This window comes from Salvelinus alpinus, chromosome 9 (assembly GCF_045679555.1).
Source record: "Salvelinus alpinus chromosome 9, SLU_Salpinus.1, whole genome shotgun sequence".
In the NCBI taxonomy this organism is placed as follows: domain Eukaryota; kingdom Metazoa; phylum Chordata; class Actinopteri; order Salmoniformes; family Salmonidae; genus Salvelinus; species Salvelinus alpinus.
The window spans coordinates 37,271,373-37,294,352 of NC_092094.1; the positions used below are offsets into that span (position 1 = coordinate 37,271,373).

Sequence of the window (22,980 nt, forward strand, 5' to 3'; positions counted from 1 at the left end):
TTTGCAAAATGTACAATATGTTACAAATTTGCAAAATTTACAATATGTTACGAATTTGCTAAATGTATGATGTGTTACAAATTCCAATTTGGATAACATTAGCTAGGCTAGGGGTTAGGTTTAAGATTAGGAGTTAGGTTAAAGGGTTAGGGGAAGGGTTAGCTAACATGCTAAGTAGTTGCAAAGTAAAAAGTAGTAAGTAGTTTAAAAGTTGCTAATTAGCTAAACGTTGTCCGTGATGAGATTTGAACACGCAACCTTTGTGTCGCTAGACATTCGCGTTATATGCCCACCCATCCACCCCGACCAACTACCCTCCTTTTCTTTTTGCCTCAACTAACCTTCTGTCTTATGTAACCATACCAATACCAAACGTAACATTCAGTATCATACTAATTTGAATGTCCCATATTTTCGTTTACTATGTTACGTCTAGTCTATGAGACCAACAAGTGTCTTTCGAAAAGGAACTCACTGGCAGTTGCAGTATGCTGTGTTTGTGTTCTTCATAGGAAAACAGTAGGTAAGTGTCTCTTATTATTCAGTTTCCCTTAGAGAATAGAACTTAACACCGGGTTATTAGGCAACTTTGCACTGTTGATTGAGTCATGATAAGTATACATAGGTTAAATTAAAGCTGCAATATGTAACTTTTTGTCAATGTCATTCTCATTGAAAGCAAGTCTAAGAAGCCTTAAATCGGTTCCCGTTCTTAAGTTTCATTTTTGCATCTTTTACTTTCAGCTTCAAAAGTTGAAAATACAATATTTGGGGTCATTGAAAAGATGTCACAGCTATTTAGATGGTACAATGACTTTCTACACTATACATTTGTTATTTTGTCACAAACTGAAATTGGGCAATTTCTGCATAGTGCACCTTTGCATATTTATTTACCATAACCACACATGATGAATTGTAAAACTGTAAAATAGGCCTATTCATAACACGGACTGTTATTATGGTATCAACGTGATCAAAGCCTATCATTGAAATGAATGTGCATTTAGCCATTTTTTTGTACTGCACATTGTGTATTGTACGATAGTGATATGTCAAGTCAGCATGGTTGACAAGTCATGAACAAGATGCAGTAATGGCCTGATGATTTCCAATTCAAATATCGAACACAGAAGAATGCCGCTCTCCTCAGTGCATGCAAATACGTGGTTTTGTGTGTGTGTCCGTCCGTGTACGTCTGTCATGGCCAGTGCCATGGAGGAATTTCAGGTGATCGTCCATACCTTACCAGCCCCCACCTCTGGAACATACAGCATCCTACGGCTCACTCTGATTGGCTCAGAGGGTGGCGAAACCCCGCCCATCTCAGTGAACGCTGGGGCCAACCAGCACCGCCTCCTACCTGGATCAGTGAGTTCTCTCTGTCTCCCTTGCTCCCCTCTATCTTTCTCTCGCTCCCCCATCTCTCTCTTACTCTCCCTTGCTCTTCCTCCTCTTTCTCCCCCCCCCCTCTCTCTGTCCCCCCTCTCTCTGTATATTAACCTGCAGTTTGTGTTGTCTAATAAAACATTATTTCATTTTAGATAGCTTTTCACCCAATTTCAAAGCGCTTTACCTAAAAAAAAAATCCCATTATCCCTGTTCCAGGCCTGTGTGGTCAGAGTGTGGTCAGAGGTGGCACTGGGTCGAGTAGTTCTGGTCCGGCTACGGTTGGAGGCTCGGACGGGTTTCCCGGACCTGGACTGGCACTGCAGGAGGGTGGAGGTCCGGAGGCTGTGTGACAGACAGGAGGAAGGGGCGGGGCTACAGCACCAAGGGGCAGAGCACTTCCCTTGTAGCAGGTGGCTCCGGTCTGTAGATGGTGACGTGGAGCTACGGAATGGAGACAGTGAGAGTGTTTTATAAATTAACATTTTTAACATAAAAAATAAAATAAAAATCACATGGTCATACCACATATTACAGGAAGTGTGAGTAAGAGCTCTTTCCGTCACACTGATGAACTAGGCAATTTGTGAGAACTACATACTGTAACGTTACCATGGAAAGAGGAAGTGGTGTAGCCTTCATATTTGAATCATATATTTTCTCTCTCTCTCTCTCTCTCTCTCTCTCTCTCTCTCTCTCTCTCTCTCTCTCTCAGTGTGTCTGTTGAACTCAGAGACTGTGCAAACACTGAAGGACCACAGACTCAAAGATCTGCACACTAAACAGCAGCACATCAGGTATCGCAACTAAACCACAACAAAAGTCCTCTTACTATACACAACACTCCTCGTATCATCTTTTCTCTCCCACACATCTCCTTCGCTCGCTGTCAACACATCTCCTAACTCTACCATCAGGCACTTCCCAGCGAGCAAAAGGATTTGAAAAGACGTTGGAAATACGTATCATATGGACGTTGATAAAACTTATTTTACGGGTGTTGAAAATACATATTTTACAGACGTTGAAGTCACCACATTGAAAATTATTCTTTGGGTAGTTGTTTCTATGGACAAATTTAAACCGTACATAATTTATCTTACACCTACATGTCAATAAAGAAAACATTGACACATTCAAAAGTTATATTTCCAATTAAAACAGCAAAAGGGAGATCGCTCCCATCTGTCACTTACAGCGCCTTCAGAAAGTATTCATACCCCTTGACTTATTCAACATTTTGTTGTGTTACAGCCTGAATTCAAAATTGATTAAATAGATATTTGTTCTTATCCATCTACACACAATAGATAAGGACAAAGTGAAAACATGTTTTTAGAAATGTTGGCAATTTATTGAAAATGAAATACAGAAATGTCTCATTTACATAAGTATTCACACCCCTGAGTCAACACATGTTAGAATCATGTGCAGCGACTACAGCTCTGAGTCTTTCAGGGTAAGTCTCTAAGAGCTTGGCACACCTGGATCGTACAATATTTGCGCATTCATTTTTTTTTACATTCTTGGTTAAAATGGTAAATTATAATAAATTATTTATATTAACAGCATGGCGTGAAATGGAACAGTTAAATGATATGCGATGTCCAAATCTGGCTTCTCTATGGCTTCTGCATGATGAATCGGGACTCAGGGTGGGGACAGACAGCCCATCAGTATGGAGCGCAGTTCACAATGCATGTAGACCTATCATCTCATTATGGTAACTTTTTCTCTGGAGAGACCTGAAAATAGCTGTGCAGCGACATTCCCCATCCAACCTGATAGAGCTTGATAGGATCTGCAGAGAAGAATTAGAGAAACTTCCCAAATACAGGTGTGCCAAGCTTTTAGCGTCATACCCAAGAAGACTCAAGGCTGTAATCGCTGCCAAAGGTGCTTCAACAAAATACTGAGTAAAGGCTCTGAATACTTATGTAAATGTGATATTTCCGTTTTTTTATATACATTTGCAAAAATTTCTAAAAAACAGTTTTTGCTTTGTCATTATGAGGTATTGTGTGTAGATTGATGAGGGAAAAAACGATTTAATCAATTTTAGAACAAGGCTGTAACATAGCTAAATGTGGAAATAGTCAAGGGGTCTGAATACTTTCCGAATGCACTGTCAGCTTACTAATTATACAATAGTCCCTATTATATTTCAAAGTTCTAATCATATTTGCTAGACACATGCGCTTCACCAGAATCACATGTTCTCTTCTGCGTTTTCATGGTTCATGGTTCATGGTTTGAACCATGTCCGTAATCAGTGGCAATTTTAGCATGTAAATCTTGGTGGTGCAAAGTCCCCACATTTTTTTTAGATGCATGCCAGCAAAGCCACTACACAACACAACACTACACTAAACAATGCATTAATTGCACTATAGCGGTGACAAACGGTGCCCACAACTGTTAGGTCCTACATAGAGCTGTCCCAACAGCAGAGCTTTCTTTTCAGCACCATGGAGTGAATCCTTACCACCGCTACACCTGGCTTTCAGCGGATTATTTGTTCAGCACTTTTGAAATGTACAGCGACAGAATTCAGAACATGGACCGTTCTTACAGTATTCTCCCAGTACATCAAGTCAAAACTGTAGGATAAATAAAGGGGGCATATAAGCAGACAATGAAAGCTCTTACAATATTCAATGTTGACATTTCTCTAAAACAGAATATAGGCTTCATGTGCACCACCAAGTCAGAACAGTAGGCTAAGTTATGAGGGGGAAAGGGACCAAATTATTAGGGTGAGGCACATAGGCTACTAACAGCTAACTACACAACATACACTTAGTATTACTTTCTTAGCTACAGACAATATGCATATCTCTCTGGCATATTACATAATTTATGCAGCAGCATACAATAAATGTTTGGACTCACCTTGTTGTGCTGTGCTCACTTTAACAGGAAGGTGGTGCGGCAGTCCTTCTTGTAGGCAAATTTTGTCATCAAACTTTGTCATCAAAGTCTGGCATTCTCTGCATTTAGGATGATTTCAGGACAACTGGGACCTCTGAAAAAAACAAGGTTGAATCATGACGTCAGTGATCTTCAGGTCGGAGCTCTAGAAAGAGGCCCGAGTTCCCGACTTGCAATTCCTAGTTGGATGACCGTTCAAAACGTATTTTCCCAGTCGGGGCTAGTTTTTTTCAGAGTTTAAAGTTGTCTTGAACTCACTGAAGCCTGAGATTTCCCAGTTCCGAGCTTCCAGTTGTTTTGAGCACGGCAAAAGTCATGCTGGATTGACAGCATGGGCAATTTTGAATGTTTATCCTTTTAATCTTGGAAAAGAGACCCTTAAACCCAGACTTGGACCACACACCCACTCAATTGAATAGCAGGCTAGTGATTGCTTTGCAATGCTTGCAATTAGCCACGGATTCCTTCCAAACCACTCATTGTTGAATTGCGATTTCCAACTTGTTGTGTAATGTTTCTGTCAAATGGTCGATGAGCACAAATAGCTTTTATCTATAATTTCTCTTCATATGACATGATTGAAAAGGATTTGCCAGTAGATTGTCGACTTGATTCATGACGATGACTGCTAGCTTGCTAGCTAAGATTTTAAAAGTATGATGTTGACATGAACAGTCCAATCAAAGCTATGGTAGATATAATGTGATATGCCATCATTTTATCTGTGGCCAATGACCTTGAGCATTCTTGGATGTGCACTTCTAATGTAAATCTACGGCAGCACCCAAGCGGCTTGAATTTTCGAGCTCTCCCCATAGATTTTGCGATGACGTCGTGACTCATGAGTGACAGAACACTGAGCCAATCACGACGCAACTAGAGAACATTACCAACCCCTACACACACATATTTTCCACTGGCTGCCCCACCACAGAACGCACTGAGCTAGGCTGAAACACCTGCATTTTGGAGCTGCCTTACTCAAGAAAACAAAATTGTTTGCAAACTTAGTGACACGTATTAATGCCAAAATAGCATGCAAAACAGGCAACAAACATGTGGGGCTCAAAACAGGTGGGGCTCTGCCGTGAATGGCAGGTTGCCACTGTGCATATTTCCAGTCCATATAATACAGTATAATACAATACAGCACAATAATACAGTTCACACTAAAAAATATTTGCCTACTGGAGCTGGTTTCACGTATTTACCTAAGAGAACATATAGCTAGCTACATCTATGGGCTTGTATGTTTTTCTGTCTTGTGTAATGTACAGTAGCCTATATCATACAGTAAATGTATTGGATAACGGCACATTCATTTGGGCTTTTTTGGGCTTGGGCTCTTTAAATGTCGTTAATGTAGGGCTCATAAAATGTATTTAATATATGGCTCATCAGGCTCAGATTGCATCAGATTTTAATGTTCATGCTGATCTAATCAAACCCAGACATACAGTATTTACAGTGCATTCGGAAAGTATTCAGACCGCTTGACTTTTTCAACATATTCTTATTTTACAGCCTTATTCTAAAATTGATTAAATTGTTTTTTTCACTCATCAATCTACACACAATAACCCATAATAACAAAGCAAAAACACATTTTGGGAATTTTTGCCAAATTTGTTAAACATGAAAAGTATTCAGACCCTTTACTCAGTACTTTGTTGAAACACCTTTGACAGAGATTACAGCCTCGAGTCTTCTTGCGTATGACGCTACAAGCTTGGCAGGCCAAAGAGTTCAATCTTGGTTTCATCAGACCAGAGAATCTTGTTTCTCATGGTCTGAGAGTGCCTTTTGGCAAACTACAAGCGGGCTGTCATATGCCTTTTACTGAGGAGTGGCTTCCCGTCTTGCCACTCTACCATAAAGGCATGATTGGTGGAGTGCTGCAGAGATGGTTGTCCTTCTGGAAGGTTCTCCCATCTCCACAGAGGACCTCTGGAGCTCTGTCAGATTGACCATCTGGTTCTTGGTCACCTCCCTGACACAATCCTGTCTCGCGCTCTACGGACAATTCCTTCGACCTCATGGCTTGGTTTTTGCACTGTCAACTGTGGGACCTTATGTAAACAGGTGTGTGCCTTTCCAAATGATGTCCAATCAATTTACCTAAGGTGAACTCCAATCAAATTGTAGAAACATCTCAAGTATGATCAATGGAAACAGGATGCACCTGAGCTCAATTTCAAGTGTCACAGCAAAGGGTCTGAATACTTATGTAAATAAGGTATTTCTGTTTTTTATTTTTTATACATTTGCTAAAAATCTAAACCTGTTTTCGCTTGGTCATTATGGGGTATTGTGTGTAATGTAAAAAGTTAGAAGGTCTGAATACATTCTGAATGCACTGTACATTGAGGTTACTTTAACTATAAATGTCTTCTTATGTAATCGTAGAAAGTGTGCATGTTCACCATAGCGTGCAAAGGTCGCAGGTCTGTGGAAATATTCACAATTGCTATAATAATCTACACAGAATCTCGAACAGCATTGATCACTTGTACCATGCACTTTAAATGTAATTTCAACTGCAAGTCATAACACATTAAGTTGTTGTATAAATACAAAATATCTGACATTGTATGTTGTCCTTTTAAATCGTTGAAAGCGCAATGATAACACATTCAGATAACAACTAAACTAAAGATCAGACATAGTTTTTCATTGGAATTTGGTTGTGCTTTAGATGGTTGAAAGCATAGTGATAACAAACTTCTGGCAGTCCTTTTTGAGTGGGTGAATAAAGGTTGAAATGTCATTGATCAACGTCTCAATCAAATATTACCCACATTTCCATGTTGAAATTACGTGTGGTGTGCTCAGTGGGATAAGTCTATGCTTGGGCCAAATCAAGGCAGGTCGGAACCAAATCGGAACAAATCTTCGTCCAAATCAAGGCTGGTCCAGACCGGACCAAATCAGATTTTTCTTTGAGCCAAATCAAGGCTGGTCTGGACCGGACCACATCTGATTTTTGGGGGGGCCAAATCAAGGCTGGTCTGGACCAGACCACATCTGAACCAAGTTAGGGCCAAATCAAGGCCGGTTTGGACCTGACCAAAATCACTGTGGATGTTGAAATCAATGCCAGGGCAGACTGACCAAAGTTCAACCACATTTTTTAAAACTTTATTTAACTAGGCAAGTCAGTTTAGAACAAATTCTTATTTACAATGAAGGCCTATCGCGGAACAGTAGGTTAACTGCCTTGTTCAGGGGCAGGACAACAGATTTTTACCTTGTCAGCTCAGGGATTCGATCCAGCAACCTTTCAGCTACTGGCCCAACACTCTAACCACTAGGCTACCTGCCGCCCCACTTTTCAAAACCCATGGAGGTCTTGCGTCAGTCGGTGTTCACTGGGTTTAGTGTTAATAACGTTCTAAAATCGGTGTTAGCATTATGGAGGTGTGAAGGTAGAACATTAAGGCTCATTCACACAAAGCCGCTCTTACACGAGTCAAGTGAGTTTGCCTTTAGTACCAATAGTTTGATGTCATGTGGTGGTCTGCCCTGTAGGTGGAGGACGTTTGCTGAGGGGGTCCCTCACTGTGTGGACATGACCAGTCTGAAGGAACTGGGACCAAACCTCAGCTACACACGCCAGAGGTCAGCCCTTTGCTCTCAACGTTTTGTCTGCCCTCCACATTCTATTTGCCCTCCACATTCTGTCTGCCATCCACATTCTGTTTGTCCTCACCTCAACATTTGGTCTTCCCCTTCACATTGTATTTGTCCTCTCAGCCCAGGCATCAATCTGCAGTATCTAAGGGGTTTTGCTGAGAGAGCTGAATCCTGGAGTAGCTTTACTGAGCTGGAGACCATGTTCAGCCACAATGGGAGCCAGAATACTGTCGCTAGTATGTCATACACACACACGCACACGCACACACACGCACGCCAATTCTCACTGTCTGTCCTTTCTCTCTCTTTAACCCCCCAACCCTTGATTTCCTTCTCTTTTCTCTCCCTCCCCCTCTCTTGAAGAGTATGTGCAGGCCCATTGGGCTGAGGACTGGTTCTTTGGCTACCAGTGTTTGAACGGCTGTAACCCTCTCATGGTGCGACAGACACGCCTCCTCCCTCCCAACCTGTCAATCAACTCTGACATTCTCTGCCCCTTCCTTCCTGACGGATCCTCACTGGAACAGGAGCTAGAGGTGTGTGTGTGTGTCTATGTCTGCTGGTGAGTGTTTTTTTTATTTTGAGCTTTTATTGAAGAGATTGCAAAGCTCTGGAAAGATGGAACGCGACAGTCAAAGAGCAGTGGGCTGTATTTGACCACATGCTGACTCTGGCATACGTGTATCGGGGTCAGCGGCAGCAACCACTGGACCACACAGGTGTGTGTTGGGTTTGCACTGTGTGAACCTTCAAACTTCACCTTTGTGCGTTCACGGCAGAGAGGGTCTATTTTCCTGCTGGACTACGAGATGTTGGAAGGTGTCCCGGCCAACGTAATCAATGGGAAGCAGCAGTTTCTCGCCGCCCCGCTAGTCCTTCTGCACCTCAACCAGCAGGGGGAGCTCAAACCCATCGCCATCCAAGTGAGTCCGGTCCAATCATGTCTTTGGCTGGCTGGCTGGCATAAATACATACATACATACAGTACCAGTCAAAGGTTGGACAGACCTACTAATTCCAGAGTTTTTATTTATTTTTACTATTTTCTACATTGTAGAATAATAGTGAAGACATCAAAACTATGAAATAACACATATGGAATCATGTAGTAATCAAAAAAGTGGTAAACAAATCAAAATATTTTTTGTATTTTAGATTCTTCAAAGTAGCTACCCTTTGCCTTGATGACACCTTTGCACACTCTTAGCATTCTCTCAACCAGCTTCACCTGGAATGCTTTTCCAACAGTCTTGAAGGAGTTCCCACATATGCTGAGCACTTGTTGGATGCTTTTCCTTCACTCTGCGGTCCAACTCATCCCAAACCATCTCAATTGGGTTGAGGTAGGGTGATTGTGGACACCAGGTCCTCTGATGCAGCACTCCATCACTCTCCTTCTTGGTCAAATAGCCCTTACACAGCATGGAGGTGTGTTGGGTCATTGTCCTGTTGAAAAACAAATGAAAGTCTCACAAAGCGCAAACCAGATGGGATGGCGTATCGCTGCAGAATGCTGAGGTAGCCATGCTGGTTAAGTGTGCCTTGAATTCTAAATAAATCACTGACAGTGTCACCAGCAAAGCACCCCCACGTTTCACAGTGGGAACATGCAGAGATCATCCGTTCATCTACTCTGAGTCTCACAAAGCCACGGCGGTTTGAACCAAAAATTTGGACTCCAGCGGTCTGTCTATTGCTGGTGTTTCTTGGCCCAAGCAATTTTTTTTCTTATTGGTGTCCTTTAGTAGTGGTCTCTTTGCAGCAATTCTACCATGAAGGCCTGATTCACGCAGTCTCCTCTGAACAGAGATGTGTCCGTTACTTGAACTCTGTGAAGCATTTATTTGGGCTGCAACTTCTGAGGCTGGTAATGAACTTATCCTCTGCAGCAGCTGTCTTGGACTCCCGAGTGGCGCAGCGGTCTAAGGCACTGGATCTCAGTGCGAGGCAGCAGTAGTATTAGAATCAATTACAGACCCTGGTTCGATTCCAGGCTGTTATCACAACCGGCCATGATTAGGAGTCCCATAGGGCGTCGCACAATTGGCCCAGCGTCGTCCGGGTTAGGGTTTGGCCGGGGTCATTGTAAATAAGAATTTGTTCTTAATTGACTTGCCTAGTTAAATAAAGCTTAAAAAATGTAAAAAGCAGAGGTAACTCTGGGTGTTCCTTTCCTGTGGCGGTTCTCATGAGAGCCAGTTTCATCACAGCACTTGAAGAAACTTTCAAAGTTCTTGAAATTTTCCGGATTGACTGACTTTCATGTCTTAATGTAATGATGGACTGTCGTTTCTCTTTGCTTATTTGAGCTGTTCTTGCCATAATATGGACTTGGTCTTTTACCAAATAGGGATATCATATATATACCACCCCTACCTTGTCACAACACAACTGATTGGCTCAAACGCATTAAGGAAAGAAATTCCACAAATTAACTTCTAACAAGGCACACCTGTCAACTGAAATATATTCCAGGTGACTGCTTCATGAAGCTGGTTGAGAGAATGCCAAGAGTGTGCAAAGCTGTCATCAAGGGTGGCTACTTTGAAGAATCTAAAATGTAAAATATATTTTGATTTGTTTAACACTTTTTTGGTTACTACATGATTCCATGTGTTATTTCATAGTTTTTTGATGTCTTCACTATTATTATACAACGTAGAAAATAGTAAAAATAAAGAAGAACTCTGGAATGAGTAGGTGTATCTAAACTTTTGACTGGTAATGTACATACTGACAGGCAGTAATAAAGTAGATCACTTTATTAATCCAGAGGGGGATGCTATTACTAGTTTGATTCTACTAGTACTACTACTACTACTGTTACTGCTACTACAAAAATGTACAATTCTGAAACTATTGTACCACTAATTATACCCACAGCTGCAGCAGGCCCCTGGTCCTCAGAACCCAGTGTTCCTGCCCTCTGACCCTGGCCCTGATTGGCTGTTGGCTAAGACCTGGGTGCGCTGCTCAGACTTCCAGTGCCACCAGCTTTCCTCTCACTTCCTCAGAACCCACCTGCTGGGAGAGGTGTGTTGCACTGCCACCCTCAGGCAGCTGCCAGAAGTACACCCTCTACACCAGGTAAATAGTATGTAATAAACAGGTAAATAGTAAATACAACAGGTAAAGTTCTAATAAGTACACCACCACTCAGTAGATCGGTGAAACATGCTGCAACCTGGATGTTTAGATGTAACATAGTAAACGTAAATATGTCTCCCTCCATTTAGTATGATATGTTACGAATTGCAATTCCTACAATATGTTACAAATTTGCAATAGTTATGATATGTTACGAACAGTGGAGGCTGGTGGTTGGAGTTATAGGAGGACAGGCTCATTGTAATGGCTGGAATGGAATTAATGGAACGAAAAACACGCCAAACATATGGAAACCACGTTTGACTCCGTTCCATTTCAGCCATTACAATGAGTCCGTCCTCCTATAGCTCCTCCCACCAGCCTCTACTGGTTATGAATTCCAATTTGTTGTGGCTAAAGTTAGCTAGGTAGCAGGGTGTCTAACGCTAACATTGGCTAGGTGGCTAACATTACCTGGGTTAAGGTTAGGGGAAGGGTTAGCTGACATGCTAAGTAGTTATCAAACAGCTAAAAAGTAGTAAGCATTTGCAAAGTTGCTAAAATTGTCCATGATGAGACTTGAACATGCAACTTCTGGGTTGCTAGACATTTGTGTTATACGCCCACCCATCCACCCCGAACAAACAACCTCCTTTCGTTTTGCCTTAAATAACCTTCAATCCTACATAAACATACCAAACGTAACATATCATACTAATTTGAGTGTCCCGGATTTACGTTTACTTGTTACGTATAGACCAGGCTGCGTAGGTGAAAGTTTAGTTAACCTCCTGAACCATCCAGAAGTCTTGTGAGCTCACATCTGTTTCTCTAGTACCTTGCAGTTGGAATTGAAATTTATAGAGCTGCCATGAGCCAGAATCTGACTGTTGTTATTATTATTATTATTGTTGCAGTTGTTGATGCCTCACATAAAAACCACACTACAGATCAACATCCAAGCCAGGGCCTCTCTACTGGCTGCCAACGGAGTGTTTGACAAGGTATGATCGTGTGTCTTGAAATGTTTGTGTGAGTTGCAATGTTTTAGTACACACATTTTCTTTGTACATATGCCTATAAATGTTTGCTAGTTTATAACCACAAAATTGCATGTTCCTGTTGTGTGTCAGAACGTAGGCTGTGGTCTGGAGGCGTTGCCTGTACTGTTGTCTCGAGCCACAGAGCGTCTGCGTTACCGCTCCCTGTGTGTCCCTGATGACCTGGCAGACAGAGGGATACACACACTCAAACACTGCTACTATGCACATGACGCACTGCGAGTGTGGAACGCACTGCACAGGTACACATATTCACGCAGGCATGCACACACACACACGCAGCTACTACGCACACGATGCACTGCGAGTGTTGAACGCACTGCACAGGTACACACACATGCACTCACACGCACACACACACACACAGAAATACAGTCATGCACACAATTAATTTACATCAATTCTCATAATCTGGCACACACTGTACAGGTACACACACATACAACACACTTCCTTTTTACAAGCACCATCATTACTGTTGTGTTTTGTGTGACGATGTGGCAGATTTGTGAGTGGCTGGGTGGATATGTATTACCTTGGAGACCAGGATGTGGAGCAGGACTCTGAGCTGCAGAGCTGGATCACTGAGATCTACACACATGGCTTCCTACAGCTCCCTCACTCAGGTCGGTGTGTGTGTTCTACCAATAACACCCTATGTGAAACTTACTGTTCAATAAAAAAGTAAAAGGTACTGTTCAATAATTTACACTATATATACACACACACACACACACACACACACACACACACACACACACACACACACACACACACACACACACACACACACACACACACACACACACACACACACACACACACACACACACACGCTCACACAAGTACGTGGACACCCCTTCAAATTAGGGTATTCGGCTATTTCAGCTACACCCCTTGCTGACAGGTGTATAAAATTGAGCACACAACCATGCAATCTCCATATACAAACCACAAAGTGGTAGGCCACATAAGCTCACAGAACGGGACAGCCGAGTGCTGAAGCGTATAGCGCGTAAAAGTCTGTCATTGGTTGCAACACTCACTACCGAGTTCCAAACTGCCTCTGTAAGCAACATCAGCACAAGAACTGTTCGTCAGGAACTTCATGATATGGGTTTGGCAGCCACACACAAGCCTAAGATCACAATGTGAAATGCCAAGCGTCGGCTGGAGTGGTGTAAACGCTCACCGCCATTGGACTCTGGAGCAGTGGAAATGCGTTCTGTGGAATGATGAATCACGCTTCACCATCTGGCAATTTGACGGACGAGTCTGGGTTTGGCGGATGGCAGGAGAACGCTACCATAGTGCCAACTGTAACGTTTGGTGGAGGAGGAAAAATGGTCTGCGGCTGTTTTTCATGGTTCGGGCTAGGCCCTTTAGTTCCAGTGAAGGGAAATCTTAATGTCACGTTCCTGACCTGTTTTCCTTTGTCTTGTATTTATTTTAGTTGGTCAGGGCGTGAGTTGGGTGGGTTGGTCTATGGTTGATTTTCTATGTTGGGATTTGGTGTTCGGCCTGGTATGATTCTCAATCAGAGACAGCTGTCAATCGTTGTCCCTGATTGAGAATCATACTTAGGCAGCCTGGGTTTCACTTGTGTTTTGTGGGTGCTTGTTCCTGTGACTGTGTTTGGGCCACACAGGACTGTTTCGGGTTTGTCACGTTTGTTGGTGTTGTGTTTTGTTGATTTTTCATTTAATAATGAACCCTAACTACTCTGCATCTTGGTCCGATCCATGCTCCTCCTCGTCTGAGGAGGAGAACGACTACGACAGCCGTTACACTTAACGCTACAGCACACAATGACATTCAAGACGATGCTGTGCTACCAACTTTGTGGCAACAGTTTGGGGAAGGCCTTTTCCTGTTTCAGCATGACAATTCCCCTGTGCACAAAACGAGGTCCATACAGAAATGGTTTGTCAAGATCGATGTGGAAGAACTTGATTGGCCTGCACAGAGCCCTGACCTCAACCCCATCAAACACCTTTGGGATTAATTGAAACGCCGACTGCGTACATGAGAAGTGGTTTCTCAAAGTCTATGGCTGTGCATTTTTTGATTGTCAACTGAAATGAACTGACTATATAACTAACTGACTACATTGTTCCCCCTCCTGGTTCCCTCAGGTTGCCCACAGTCATTCCAAACCAAACCAGAACTCTCTCAGTTTGTTACCATGGTTATATACTGCTGCTCTGCGCTGCACGCTGCTGTCAACTTCTCTCAGGTAATTAACCCCTCAACATGATTAACCAATAAACTGTACCCATCAATCAATACAGTACGTAGGTCCAAATCTTCACATAAGACACATACTGTATGGGCTCTGGTCAAAAGTAGTGTGCTCTAAAGGAAATATGGTATCATTTGTGACACAAACTAGGTGTTACCGATTCCCGTTCTTGTTCCCTCCAGGTGGATTTTGACCTGTGGATGCCCAACTGCCCAGCCTCCATGATGCACCCCCCTCCCCAGACCAAAGGCATGTTGACGGAAGACGAGATTCTCTCCATCCTCCCGGACGTCAACTCCACCTGCAACCTCCTCATCACTCTGTTCCTACTGTCCCAGCCCGCTGCCGACTACGTAAGACACACACACACAGTTTCTGATGACTGATGTCCCAGCCCAATACTGACTATGTACGATCCAAATACCCTCTATCACTCTGAATTTCACCCAGTCCACTCCAATATCATCTTATGTCTCTTATCACAAGATGTCTCTCCATCCTCCCGTACACCAACTCCACCTGCAGCCTCCTCATTACTCTGCCCCTACTGTCCCAGCCCGCTGCAGACTACAGTGCATTCGGAAATTATTTAGACCCCTTGACCTTTTCCACATTTTGTTACGTTACAGCCTTATTCTAAAATTGATTCAATTGTATTTTTCCCTCACCAATCTACACACAATACCCCATAATGACAAAGCAAAAACAGTTTTTTAGAAATTTTTGCAAATGTATTAAAAAAACGGAAATATCACATTTACATAAGTATTCAGACCCATTACTCAGTACTTTGTTGAAGCACCTTTGGCAGCGATTAAAGCCTCAAGTCTTCTTGGGTATGACGCTACAAGCTTGGCACACCTGCATTTGGGGAGTTTTTCCCATTTTTCTCTGCAGATCCTCTGAAGTTCTGTCAGGTTGGATGGGGATCGTCGCTGCACAGCTATTTTCAGGTCTCTCCGGAGATGTTCGATCGGGTCCAAGTCCGGGCTCTGGCTGGGCCATTCAAGGACATTCAGAGACTTGTCCTGAAGCCACTCCTACGTTGTCTTGGCTCTGTGCTTAGGGTCGTTGTCCTGTTGGAAGTCTGAGGTCCTGAACGCTCTGAAGCAGGTTTTCATCAAGGATCGCTCTGTACTTTACTTCGTTCATCTTTCCCTCGATCCTGACTAGTCTCCCAGTCCCTGCCCCTGAAAATCATCCCCACAGAAAGATGCTACCACCACCATGCTTCACCGTAGGGATGGTGCCAGGTTTCCTCCAGACGTGACGCTTGGAATGCTGGCCAAAGAGTTCAATCTTGGTTTCATCAGACCAGGGAATCTTGTTTCCCATGGTCTGAAAGTTTTTAGGTGCCTTTGGCAAACTCCAAACGGGCTGTCATGTGCCTTTTACTGAGGAATGGCTTCCGTCTGGCCACTCTACCATAAAGGCCTGATTGGTGGAGTGCTGCAGAAATGGTTGTCCTTCTGGAATGTTCTCCCATCTCCACAGAGGAACTGTAGCTCTCTCAGAGTGATCATCGGGTTCTTGGTCACCTCCCTGACCAAGGCCTTTCTCCCCATATTGCTCAGTTTGGCCGGGCAGCCAGCTCTAGGAAGATTCTTGGTGGTTCCAAACTTCTTTCATTTAAGAATAATGGAGGCCACTGTGTTCTTGGGGACCTTCTTGGTGACCTTCAATGCTGCAAAAATCTTTTGGTACATATCTGTGCCTCGACACAAACCTGTCTCGGAGCTCTACAGACAATTCCTTTGACCTCATGGCTTGGTTTTTACTCTGACATGCATCGTCAACTGTGGGACCTTAAATAGACAGGTGTGTGCCTTTCCAAATCATGTCCAATCAATTGAATTTACCAGCAGTGGACTCCAATCAAGTTGTAGAAACATTTCAAGGATGATCAATGGAAACAGGATTGTCCTGAGCTCAATTTCGAGTCTAATAGCAAAGGGTCTGAATACTTATACTGAATGCTTATACTTAAATAAGGTATTTCTGTTTTTTATATTTAATAAATTAGCAAAAATTTATTGAAATCTGTTTTTGCTTTGTCATTATGGGCTATTGTGTGTAGATTGATGAAGAAAAATAATTATTTAGTACATTTTAGAATAAGGCTATAACATAATAAAATGTGGAAAAACTCAAAGGGTCTGAATAGTTTCCGAAGGCGCTGTATGTACAATACACACACATCTTCATCAATTTCATTTATTTATAACGCCCTTTTTACATCAGCAGATGTCTCAATGTGCTTATACAGAAACCCAGCCCAAAACCCCAAGCTGCTAGTAATGCAGATGTAGAAGCACGGTGGCTAAGTAAAACTCCCTAGAAAGGCAGGAACCTAGAAAGAAACCTAGAGAAGAACCAGGCTCTGAGGGGTGGCCATTAAGGCCAGATCGTTATTCAAGATGTTCAAATGTTCATAGATTGCCAGCAGGGTCAAATAATAATCCCAGAGGGTAGAGGGTGCACTTTGGGTGGGATATAACCCCTGCCCCCACACACACCTAGAGATAAACAGACCACGAACTTACTACCCTGACACAAGGCTGAGTATAGCCCACGAAGATCTTCTCCACCGCACGTGCCTGAGGGTAGGCAAGACAATCCTAGGACCTACTGAAGAGATAAGTCTTCAGTACCTACACGTTCGCTATGGTCACAAGACTCAGACCTCCTTATTGTCCCTAGAATTTCTAAGCAAACAGCTAGAGGCAGGGCTTTCTCCTATAGAGCTCAATTTTTATGGAATGGTCTGCCTATCCATGTGAGAGACGCAGACTCTGTCTCAACCTTTTAAGTCTTTACTGAAGAGATAAGTCTTCAGTAAAGACTTAAAAGGTTGAGACAGAGTCTGCGTCTCTCACATGGATAGGCAGACCATTCCATAAAAATTGAGCTCTATAGGAGAAAGCCCTGCCTCTAGCTGTTTGCTTAGAAATTCTAGGGATAATAAGGAGGTCTGAGTCTTGTGACCATAGCGAACGTGTAGGTATGTACGGCAGGGGCTAGCACTAGAGTAATATGATTACATTTTTGGTTCCAGTCAAGATTCTAGCAGCTGTAATTAGCACTAACTGAAGTTTATTTAGTGCTTTATCTGGGTAGCCGGAGAGTAGAGCATTGCAGTAGTCTAATCTAGAAGTGACAAAAGCATGGATGAGCTTTTCTGCATCCGTTTTGGACAAAAAGTTTCAGATTTTTGCAATGTTACGAAGATGGAAAAAAGCTGCCGTTGAAAGTCTTGATATGTTCGTCAAGAGAGATCAGGGTCCATAGTAACATTGAGGTCCTTCACAGATCAAAACAGCAGATCTCTTTGTTTCTTGGGACCTAGAACTAGCATCTCCGTTTTGTACGAGTTTAAATCTAAAACATTTCCCGCCATCCACTTCCTTATGTCTGAAACACAGGCTTCCAGGGTAGGCAATTTTGGGGCTTCACCATGTTTCATCGAAATATACATTTGTGTGTCAGCCGCATAGCAGTGAAAGTTGACATTGTATTTCCGAATGACATCACCAAGAGGTAGAATATATAATGAAAACAATAGTTGTCCTAAAACGGAACCTTGGGGAACACCAAAACGTACAATTGATTTGTCAGAGGACAAACCATCCCAGAGACGAACTGATATCTTTCCGACAGATAAGATCTAAACCAGGCAAGAACTTGTCCGTGTAGTCTAATTAGGGTTTCCAATCTCTCCAAAAGAATGTGGTGATCGTTGGTGTCAAAAGCGGGAATAAGGTCTCGGAGCACGAGGACAGATGCAGAGCCTTGGTCTGACGCCATTAAAAGGTCATTTACCACCTTCACGAGTGCAGTCTCAGTACTATGATGGGGTCTAAAACCAGACTGGAGTGTTTCGTATACATTATTTGTATTCAGGAAGGCATATGGTGCTGCACAACAGCTTTTTGAAAACATTTTGAGGGGAATGGGATACAGTGGCAAGAAAAAGTATGTGAACCCTTTGGAATTACCTGGATTTCTGCATAAATTGGTCATCAAATTTTTATCTGATCTTCATCTAAGTCACAACAATAGACAAACATAGTGTGCTTAAACTAATAACACACAAATTATTGTATTTTTTCTTGAATACAGAATTTAAACATTCACAGTGTAGGTTGGGAAAAGTATGTGAACCCCTAGTCTAATGCCTTCTCCAAAAGCTAATTGGAGTCAGGAGTCAGCTAACCTGGAGTCCAATCAATGAGACGAGATTGGAGATGTTGGTTATAGCTGCCTTGCCCTATAAAAAACACTCACAAAATTTGAGTTTGCTATTCACAAGAAGCATTGCCTGATGTGACCCATGCCCCGAACAAAAGAGATCTCAGAAGACCTAAGATTAAGAATTGTTGACTTGCATAAAGCTGGAAAGGGTTACAAAAGTATCTCTAAAAGCCTTGATGTTCATCAGTCCACGGTAATACATTTGTCGTCTTGTCTATAAATGGAGAAAGTTCAGCACTGTTGCTACACTCCCTAGGAGTGGCCGTCCTGCAAAGATAACTGCAAGAGCACAGCACAGAATGCTCAATGAGGTTAAGAAGAATCCTAGAGTGTCAGCTAAAGACTTACAGAAATCTTTGGAACACGCTAACATCTCTGTTGACGAGTCTACGATACGTAAAACACAAACAAGAATGGTGTTCATGGGAGGACACCACGGAAGAAACCACTGCTGTCCAAAAAAACATTGCTACATGTCTGAAATTTGCAAAAGTGCACCTCGATGTTCCACAGCGCTACGGGCAAAATATTCTGTGGACAGATGAAACTACAGTTGGGTTGTTTTGGAAGGAACACACAACACTATGTGTGGAGGAAAAAAATCCCATCCAAAATGTAAAGTATGGTGGAGTGAGCATCGTGGTTTGGGGTTGCTTTGCTACCTCAGGTTGCTATTATCAACAGAAAAATGTATTCCCAAGTTTATCAAGACATTTTGCAGGGGAATGTTAGGCTATCTGTCCGCCAATTGAAGCTCAACAGAAGTTGGGTGATGCAACAGGACAACGACCCAAAACACAGAAGTAAATCAACAACAGAATGGCTTCAACAGAAGAAAATGCGCCTTCTGTAGTGGCCCAGTCAGAGTCCTGACCTCAACCCGATTGAGATGCTGTGGTATGACCTCAAGAGAGCAGTTCACACCAGACATCCCAAGAATATTGCTGAACTGAAACAGTTTTGAAAAGAGGAATGGTCCAAAACTCTTACTGACCATTGTGCAGGTCTGATCAGCAACTACAGAAAATGTTTGGTTGAGGTTATTGCTGCCAAAAGGAGGGTCAACCAGTTATTACATCTAAAGGTTCACATACTTTTCCTACCCTGCACTGTGAATGTTTACACTGTGTGTTCAATAAATACATGAAAACGTATAATTGTGTGTTATTAGTTTAAGCAGACTGTGTTTGTCTATTGTTGTGACCTAGATGAAGATCAGATCAAATTTTATGACCAATTTATGCAGAAATCCAGATATTTCCAAAGGGTTCACATACTTTTTCTTGCCACTGTATAGGAAAAGAGTTTACATTTTCCAGGTCAAGGTTTGGTTTTTTCAGGAGAGGCTTTATTACTGCCACTTTTAATGAATTTGGTACACATCCGGAGGATACGGAGCTTTTTAATATGTTCAACATAGGAGGGCCAAGCACAGGAAGTAGCTCTTTCAGTAGTTTAGTTGGAATTAGGGTCCAGTAGGCAGCTGGAAGGTTTAGAGGCCATGACTACTTTTTTGAATGTGTCAAAGAACTTGAGTGTCTCCATTGATCCTAGGTTCTGGCAGTTCTGTGAAGACTCAGGCCAACTCAATTACGCAGATTCAAGGAGTCCGTAATTTGCTTTCTAATGATCATGATCTTTTCGTCAAAGTTCATGAATTCAACATTGCTTAAATGAAGGCCATACTCCCTTGGGGGATGCTCCTTTTTAGTTAGCTTTGCGACAGAATCAAAAACACAATTTGTATTTCTATTCTCCTCAATTCGGTTGGAGAAGTAGGCTGATCGAGGGCTCTTAGATACTGCACGGAGTTGTCTTTCCAAGCTAGTTGGAAGACTTCCAGTTTGGTGGAGCACCATTTCAGTTCCAATATTCTGGAAGCTTGCTTGCGGGCTCTAGTATTTGCCAAGGAGCTCATTTCTTTAACAAATGTTTTTTGTTTTATAAGTGCGACTGCATCTAGGGTATTACGCAAGGTTAAATTTGGATCCTCAGTTAGGTGGTTAACAGATTTTTGTACTCCAACGTCCTTGGGTAGGTGGAGGAAGTCTGGAAGGGCATCTAGGAATCGTTGGGTTGTCCAAGAATTTATAGCATGGCTTTTGATAATCCTTGGTTGGGGTCTGAGCAGATTATTTGTTGCGATTGCAAAAGTAATAAAATGGTGGTCCGATAGTGCAGGATAATGAAGAAAAACATTTTAGATCCACAATATTAATTCCATGGGACAAAACTAGATACAGGGTATGACTGTGGCAATGCGTAGGCCCGGACACATTGGACAAAACCCACTGAGTCGTAGATGGCTCAAAGTATTTTGGAGTGGGTCTGTGGACTTTTGCATTTGAAGTACTGACAACTCATTTGAGAGCAGATTATTTGTTGTTATTGCATAATCTTGTGTCTCTTATCTGCTAAAATCTTGTCTTTTACATCCATCTCTTCTTTCCTCTCCTAGGTGCCTCTGTGTCAGTATCGTGAGCCTGTGTTCAGCAGTGGCGCTCCTCACAGGCTGGTGGAGAAGGTGCAGGCCGAGCTCAGGGCCATTTCTGATGAGATCACAGACAGGAACAAGAAGCTGGAGCTGCCCTACGACTACATGTCCCCCGACCGCATCGAGAACAGTGTGGCCATCTGAGCTGCTGTGAATACACCCACACAGACACGCATGCACACACGTTATGTTCTATCCTCGTAGGGACCTAAAATTAATTTCCATTCAAAGTCCTATTTTCCCTAACCCTCCATTTAAAATAGCCTTTGTCCTCGTGATTTTAGGTCCCCACAAGGATAGAAGAACCAACCAATCCACACATGCACACACGGACCCCAAGGCGCGCGCACACACACACACTTCCAGCCACATGCACAAACATAAATGACAGCTTAAGGTTAAAAAAAAGTGTTAAAACCTGCTCTATAATGATTTAACTCTATTAACCACAATGTTTCTTCAGTTTCTATGAATCACGCTTTGACGGTGTTAGTGCTGCACGGGTTTAATGGTTTTGATGAAAAGCAGCTAAACACAGCGATCAGGTAGTTCACTCTCCTCTCCTAATGTAAACCAGGAATCAACAACAACAGCAGAAAATAATACCGGCTGCATCTCAATAGTATATTGTAGCCTCCTCTCCTATTATCCTGTCCTTTTCTCCTCCATCTTTGCTGAGCGAGAGGTTGACTAGGACTTAGCTTCCACCTGTTATGTTTAAAATGATTTCTTTAACATGTCTCCTCCCCTGCATATACACTGATTGAAGTGAATTTAACAAGTGACATCAATAAAAGATCATAGCTTTCACCTGGATTAACCTGGTCAGTCTGTCATGGAAAGAGCAGGTGTTCCTAATGTTTTGTACACAGTACACAGTACAAAACACACACACACACACACACACACATATATGTACAGTGGGGAGAACAAGTATTTGATACACTGACGATTTTGCAGGTTTTCCTACTTACAAAGCATGTAGAGGTCTGTAATTTTTATCATAGGTACACTTCAACTGTGAGAGAAGGAATCTAAAACAAAAATCCAGAAAATCACATTGTATGATTTTTAAGTAATTAATTGGCATTTTATTGCATGACATAAGTATTTGATACATCAGAAAAGCAGAACTTAATATTTGGTACAGAAACCTTAGTTTGTAATTACAGAGATCATACGTTTCCTGTAGTTCTTCACCAGGTTTGCACACACTGCAGCAGGGATTTTGGCCCACTCCTCCATACAGACCTTCTCCAGATCCTTCAGGTTTCGGGGCTGTCGCTGGGCAATACGGACTTTCGGCTCCCTCCAAAGATTTTCTATTGGGTTCAGGTCTGGAGACTGGCTAGGCCACTCCAGGACCTTGAGATGCTTCTTACGGAGCCACTCCTTAGTTGCCCTGGCTGTGTGTTTCAGGTCGTTGTCATGCTGGAAGACCCAGCCACGACCCATCTTCAATGCTCTTACTGAGGGAAGGAGGTTGTTGGTCAAGATCTCGCGATACATGGCCCCGTCCATCCTCCCCTCAATACGGTGCAGTCGTCCTGTCCCCTTTGCAGAAAAGCATCCCCAAAGAATGATGTTTCCACCTCCATGCTTCACGGTTGGGATGGTGTTCTTGGGGTTGTACTCATCCTTCTATTCCTCCAAACACGGCGAGTGGAGTTTAGAGCAAAAAGCTCTATTTTTGTCTCATCAGACCACATGACCTTCTCCCATTCCTCCTCTGGATCATCCAGATGGTCATTGGCAAACTTCAGACGGGCCTGGACATGCGCTGGCTTGAGCAGGGGGACCTTGCGTGCGCTGCAGGATTTTAATCCATGACGGCGTAGTGTGTTACTAATGGTTTTCTTTGAGACTGTGGTCCCAGCTCTCTTCAGGTCATT

At 42.7% G+C, this 22,980-nt stretch overlaps 1 protein-coding gene across 2 annotated transcripts; it reads left to right on the forward strand.

Annotated features, from left to right (window-relative positions):
- The first annotated feature begins 452 nt into the window (after nt 1-452).
- Nucleotides 453-21,904, forward strand: LOC139584751 (polyunsaturated fatty acid lipoxygenase ALOX15B). Of its 2 annotated transcripts, none has more exons than XM_071416935.1 (15): nt 453-523; nt 1,212-1,371; nt 1,609-1,849; nt 2,105-2,186; nt 7,849-7,938; nt 8,074-8,189; nt 8,317-8,489; nt 8,733-8,876; nt 10,837-11,040; nt 11,958-12,044; nt 12,174-12,343; nt 12,606-12,727; nt 14,237-14,337; nt 14,526-14,696; nt 21,053-21,904. In XM_071416935.1, exons 2-15 carry the CDS (start codon nt 1,216-1,218, stop codon nt 21,230-21,232), a joined length of 2,037 nt encoding a protein of 678 aa, XP_071273036.1. In that variant the 5' UTR covers nt 453-523; nt 1,212-1,215; the 3' UTR covers nt 21,233-21,904. The 2 variants fall into 2 exon arrangements, with proteins under 2 accessions (XP_071273036.1, XP_071273035.1); XM_071416934.1 differs by lacking the exon at nt 453-523 and adding an exon at nt 683-805.
- Nucleotides 21,905-22,980: the final 1,076 nt, after the last annotated feature.